At 37.9% G+C, this 6,298-nt stretch overlaps 1 protein-coding gene and 1 long non-coding RNA gene across 2 annotated transcripts; one reads left to right on the top strand and one right to left on the bottom strand.

Moving 5' to 3' along the window:
* The first annotated feature begins 1,448 nt into the window (after positions 1 to 1,448).
* LOC103930726 (probable histone H2B.1) lies at positions 1,449 to 2,156 on the top strand. The gene has a single exon (XM_009340098.3). It carries the CDS (start codon positions 1,535 to 1,537, stop codon positions 1,979 to 1,981), a length of 447 nt encoding a protein of 148 aa, XP_009338373.2. The 5' UTR covers positions 1,449 to 1,534; the 3' UTR covers positions 1,982 to 2,156.
* Positions 2,157 to 3,228: 1,072 nt separating this feature from the next.
* On the bottom strand, positions 3,229 to 5,484 carry LOC125468631. Its single transcript, XR_007251019.1, has 2 exons — positions 3,570 to 5,484; positions 3,229 to 3,401 (listed from the first exon to the last, which is right to left on the bottom strand). It is a non-coding gene; the product is annotated as an uncharacterized LOC125468631 (long non-coding RNA).
* Positions 5,485 to 6,298: the final 814 nt, after the last annotated feature.

Here is a 6,298-nt window from a genome sequence, read left to right as displayed (position 1 = left end):
AGCTGACTTTACATTAAAAATTAGTCCAGCTTCATTTCTAAGAAATCTCTAAAGTAGACCTCTCTTTCTAATAGCAATAATGGGTGGCTGGTAAGAGTGGTTATTGAGAGGGGGCAGACAAACACTTCACCTAACTCTAACCGGGGAGAATGACTTACATGGAACATATTAACTTCCACATGACATGCCAGTTTAAAACACATATCAATGCATTATTGGACAATGACGCCACAATGGTAGTGAACCTGTTTCTTATAAGTTGCTCTCTTGACTAGAAGACAATTCATCCAAAAAAGTTCACACAGAACAAAAACAATCTCATACCCTAACATAAACTACTTCAGCAAGGGTCTTATGCTTCAAGTGGTCCTTTTTGAAAATTCAACAGATGTCCCCAAAATTTACTATTTGGGATTGTAATTTGCCTTTTGATATTTTTCATAAAAAGAAGGGTGAAGTGCCGATATAGTTCATGAATTATCATTTTAGTAAAAATTAGGTCTTTGAATTATTTTTTTGGTAAAATAATCCTTAAATTCATAACAATTGCTAATTTAATCTCTACTATTATATTCAAAGTTATTTTATCCAAATTTTCGTCAACCTAGGTCATTTGACACACTTTAATACCATCATTTTCTCGCTTATAAACCCTTAACATTTCATATAGGTTGTGAATCTAACGTTTAATTTACCCTCCAAAGTTAACTCCATATGCAACTTTTTTGAAAAAGTACTAATCTGCTCTCTAATGTGTATCACATGCAAGTAATGTGACTTAAATTGGCGGAAAATTGAATATAGTAGCTTCAAATATAATATTAGGGATGTAATTGGCAAATTTTTATAATTCAAAGATTGGTTTTTCTAAAAAAATAGTTTAGGATTTTCACTCAAGTGATAATTCAGGGACTAAATTGCAGTTCACCCTAAAAGGAAATTAAAAAAGGGGAAAGGATCCTTGCCGGATCCCTTTCTTGGGGATCCTAAGGATTCTGCGATCGTGACCGTTCATCGTACATTGTGCAATCAGTTTTCGTTAGGTGCTATTTATATTTAATTTTAAATTTCAAATTTTAAAATGATTTCTGACCGCATGATGTACGATAAACGGTTACGATCACGGAATTCCTATGATCTACAGAAAAAGAATCTACCGATGATCCTTTTCCTTAAAAAACTACACCCAGATGATGTCATCGATCCACCCATCATCTCAACCATCCATTACCAATTCCATGCAACAAGTATCCACCGTCCAATTCTACTTAAACTCACCGATCCGGCACCAATCCGCTTGAATCAGCTTAACACATCACAACCGTCAATTTTCGAAGATTACCAAACCGAAGCCACGGCTTAAACGACACCCCAAGACAGCGATCCTCGGGAAATCCCAGCAGCCAATAGAATCCAACCGCTCACCATATATAAAAACACAATCTCCTCATACTTCGGTCATCACAAAAATATCCAACTCTCAGTCTTAATCCAAATCGAAAAAGCCCCAAACTTTTCTCTCGCAACTCTATCAATGGCGCCCAAAGCCGAGAAGAAGCCTGCGGAGAAGAAGCCAGCAGAGGAGAAGAAGTCTGCCGTGGCGGAGAAAGCCCCCGCCGAGAAGAAGCCCAAGGCCGGGAAGAAGCTCCCCAAGGAAGCCGGGGCCGCCGCCGGCGACAAGAAGAAGAAGAGATCGAAGAAGAGCGTGGAGACCTACAAGATCTACATCTTCAAGGTCCTGAAGCAGGTCCACCCTGACATCGGAATCTCCAGCAAGGCCATGGGAATCATGAACAGCTTCATCAACGACATCTTCGAGAAGCTAGCCCAGGAGTCGTCCAGGCTCGCCAGGTACAACAAAAAGCCCACCATCACTTCTCGGGAGATCCAGACCGCCGTGAGGCTCGTTCTTCCCGGCGAGCTCGCCAAGCACGCCGTTTCGGAAGGGACAAAGGCCGTGACTAAGTTCACCAGCTCTTGAAAGGGCTTAGGGTTTGTGGATTTCAATGTCTGATATTTGAAATCGAGCCCTATGGGTCTAGGGTTAGGGTTTTAGTTAGTAAATGTGCATTTTTCTTTCTATTTTTTGTGACTTTGTGTTGATTTGGAACTCGATCTTTATCTTGGTAGGAAATGAAGTATTATGGTTCATATAATCCTTAATGGTTTATAAGGTGTTTGATGAAATGCCCAACTGAACTGATTGGGGGTTCTTACTCGTTGCCTCTATTGCTTCACTTTTTATTTTTTGAAGGCTTTTTACTTGGTTTTCTATTTGATTACTCAGATTAAAGTTGAATTGTAGTTGCAAAATTTTCATGGTGTTGCATTGCTGTCGGAGATTCAGAACTCAATTCTTTTGAAGAAGCAATCAAGTTTTTGTTATCGAATATCATCAAATCCATGTGTATGATCCCCTACTTGTTTGGCTTTTGTCAAAACTGCATTGCTATGAGCATGAACACCATTTCATCTCTATCTTTCTCTTCAATTGCCATGACCATTTAACTTCATTTGAACGACTGGTGGGATATCTTGGGAGGGGATTATGCTACATGCAGTTTTTGTTCATTTAGTTGTCAAGAGTCCACAGATTGAGGGTACGAAAAACCCCACCCATGCAGTTTTTGATTTCTCCATCATTGCAATTATGATCTAACGACTAGAAGTATCCTAGAATTTTTTGCTGAATCTGTTTTGGGTGCATGTTCGAAATGCAGTTTCAGTGTGGTGACTGAAGCGTGGGTTCACACGAAATGTCCGTTGTTTCTGTTTGCATTGCGAAGTTTGGACGGCAGTTTAAAAGATGCATCAACCTATTTTACCTGAATGAATAATGTTTATGTTAAATGTTGAATGAATTTGGCTTGGGATGAATCTATATTACTAGTAAAGAAAATGGAAGGGGGTGTGTGTTGCTTGCTTATACATTGGGGTAGGGGTGGGCACAGTACGGTTCGATTCAATTCACTTTCAAAATCGCAAACTCGAGTCATAAAAGCCAAACAAATTGTAATCTAATATAGCCGCGTTCTGTTTGGGCTTGCTAGTTAATGTTTTTTGGGCTTTAAGAATCAAAAGCCTATAGCCTTCAAACGCGAGTACAAAACTATAAAATTATCAGCCGACACGGTGCGTTTGTTTGCCATAGTTAGGCTTCATTGGATTGGATTAAGGGTTAGTGTAGTCCTGGATTTGTATCTGCATGGACTACCTTAATAGGAATACGAAGGACTGGATCACGTTGAATAAGCCATATGCCTTCAGTAACCACGCATATACAATCAGGATCCACACACTGGGACGATGCTTTGCTTGGCAAGACCCAACTTGCCTCGCTGGAGATTCGGCTACTGAACCCTATTTGGTAACACACCACCAACTCCTTGCTCATGTAGCTACTGTAAAAGTGTAGAAAGATAAATTTCATGTATAATGAATTTTCTAGTTAGTTCCTTTTTTTTCTTTGTCTAAAATTTGAACGATTCACTAGTATTAGGTTCCACCATAAGAGGATGTTAACAGAACTAAGAAATCATTATGCCTGAGAAATGATGGACTATGCAGACCTTTTGTAAGTACATCAGCTGTTTGATCTTCTGTTGGGGTGTAAACAACCTCCAAATCTCCTTGTTGAACTCTCTCCCTTATAAAGTGAAAATTCGCGTCAAGGTGCTTAGTTCAAGAATGAAACACTGGATTTGCACTGAGTACAATTGTGGACAAGTGATCACAATGAATTGTAGGTGGCGATGGCAAAAATACTTCAAAATCCTTCAATATTCCCCTCACCCAAGCAATATCAGTTGCAGTGTGAGCAAGGGCCTTATATTATGCTTTTGTGGAGCTTCTTGACACTGAACTTTGCTTCTTTGATTGACAAGACACATGATTATTGCCCAAATAGACCACATAACCAGTGATTGAAAGGCAAGTGTTAAGATTTGTTGCCAATCTGCATCTGAAAATGTTGTTAACGTTGTCACTGTGCCAGCATAATATAGTATTCCATGAGTCAAAGTCCCTTGTAGGTATCTTAGTATTATTTTCACTGCTTTATAGTGCATGTCCGTAGGGGAGTTCATAAATTAACATACTGTGTTAACAACATATGTAATATCTGGCCTAGTGAAGGTCAGGTATTGTAATGAACCTACAATGATTCTATAAAGAGAGAGATCTGTCATGAGAGGACCATCTGAAATAAAAATTTGATCATGTGGTTTACAGGGAGTATTACCAGGCTTACATGAGTCCATACCTGTCTTATAGATCAAATCCTTTATATATTTGGCTTAATTCAAAAAAATGTCCCCATTTGACCTGTAATCAATCTATCCCAGAAAATATGTCAATTGTCCCATGTCCTTGAGCTCAAATACTTCAGATAATTCATCAATCACTTTCTGTACTATAAGAGAATTTGAGCCTGTAAGGATTATATCATCCATATATAGGTGAAGAATGACAATACCATTGCCATCTTTCTTAGTGAATAGGCTTATATCAGAAGCAGAAGGCTGAAAATTCATTGCTACCAGATAAGAAGTGAACTTCGAATTCCATGCTCTTGGGACCTGCTTTAATCCGTACAGGGACTTGATTAGTTTACACACATTTGTAGGATGAGATGCATCAACAAATCCCTGTGGTTGCTTCATATAAATGCCTTCTTGTAAGTCATCATGCAGAAAAGCATTTTTGATATCAAGTTGCCTAAGCTTCCAATGATTGGTTGCAACTAAGGCTAATACTCTCCTCATAGTAGTGTGTCTCATTACTGGACTAAAAGTGTCTAAGTAATCCACACCTAGTTCTTGAGAATATCCTTGAGCCACCAATCTGGCCTTGTATCTTGAAACACTTCCATTTAAAATATAAAAAAAACACCAGATTTACTTCTGAATCTTGATTATCAAAGAACAAAATAGTGTACTTCTGGTTTCGGCCTTTCTATGAAGTAACACAATCAAAATCTTTCACCTTTTCAATTTATCAACCTTTCAATCTTAATCAAACAATGAAACTTCAAACATCAATCTTTCTTAATCAAACAACTATCAGATTCAAACAATTGACATCGGCCTTCACAACACTTATACATTTGACTGAGGCAATACTTCAAACACATCATATGCAACAAATTTCAAGTACCAAAATGAATCAAAGACCGAGAATACCAACAACCCAGAAACGGAATGAATGCACCAGCAAGAACCCAGAAACCTTTCTGCCCTCAGAGTATGCAGCTTCAACATTAAACACCAAACAGATCGTCCTAAGCGATTGATACCGTGTTAACAGAACTAAGAAATCGTTCTGTGAAGAACAACAAACAAAAGAATGAATGCGAAAAAGAAATAAAGAAAGAATGAAAGTATTATGTGTATTGATTCTTAGAGAAAGAATGGATGATCACAATCTATGTTGTATATCAGACTTTATACACAGGATCTTAGCTAGCAAGCTATCTCCTCAAGTACGTAAGAGTGTAAACAAAGACAAAGATGAGAATCCAAGTGAAGGGAATTTAAGGGTCTAGATGATGAGAAGTGTCACAAGATCCAAGGGAAGTTATAATGTTGTTCGAATCTATTGGTTGTTAGAATATGTTGTTAGAATACTAGCTTATGCATTAAGCAATGTAATCATATAAATACATATAGTAAAGGTGTAAGGAAAGTATCTTGACACTCAAGAAATACAAGAAAGCTTCTCTTTCTTTCTCTCTCTCTCTCTCTCTCTTCATCTTCTCTGCAAGTCTGCTTTTAGTAATTTTTCACCATTAAAGCTACTGCTTCAATCTTTACGTGGTATCATCGCCAAAGCTCGATTTGGCGCTTTCGCACCTCAATCAAAGTATTTCTTTCTCTTGTTTACACTCTAGTTTGCAATCTGTTCTGTGATAAACAAAAACAATTGGCTTTTTCTGATCTCCAAGAGCTTCAAGAAATTGCTCTTCTTTTTTGCATATCAATTGTTCAATAAATTGTCTTAGTGAAAGAATTCTACACAACATCAACAATGGTTACTGTTGATTAGCTCAAGATTATTCAGTCTCCGATCACCAATCTTATTTCCACCATCTTTACATCTGATTCTAACTACCTTGCATGGAGTTTTCAGATCACACTCCTCTTCGAAAGTCATGGCATTATGGGGTTTGTGGACGGATCAAGAAAATGTCCTCCACGGTTTGATGATGATTCTACAAGTGAAGGGATTGAAAAAGATGACTATCTCGTTTGGAAGATGCACGATCATGCCCTTATGCAATTAATCAATGCAACTTTGTCTA

The sequence above is a fragment of a genome, unplaced genomic scaffold, assembly GCF_019419815.1.
Source record: "Pyrus x bretschneideri cultivar Hongxiangsu unplaced genomic scaffold, Pyrus_bretschneideri_v1 Contig39, whole genome shotgun sequence".
In the NCBI taxonomy this organism is placed as follows: domain Eukaryota; kingdom Viridiplantae; phylum Streptophyta; class Magnoliopsida; order Rosales; family Rosaceae; genus Pyrus; species Pyrus x bretschneideri.
Note: the sequence above shows the minus strand (reverse complement) of the source record. Positions and strands in the feature narration are given on the sequence as shown.

Coding starts and splice junctions, on each gene's coding strand:
- LOC103930726 (XM_009340098.3), top strand. CDS start 1,535: ATGGCGCCCAAAGCCGAGAAGAAGCCTGCGGAGAAGAAGCCAGCAGAG.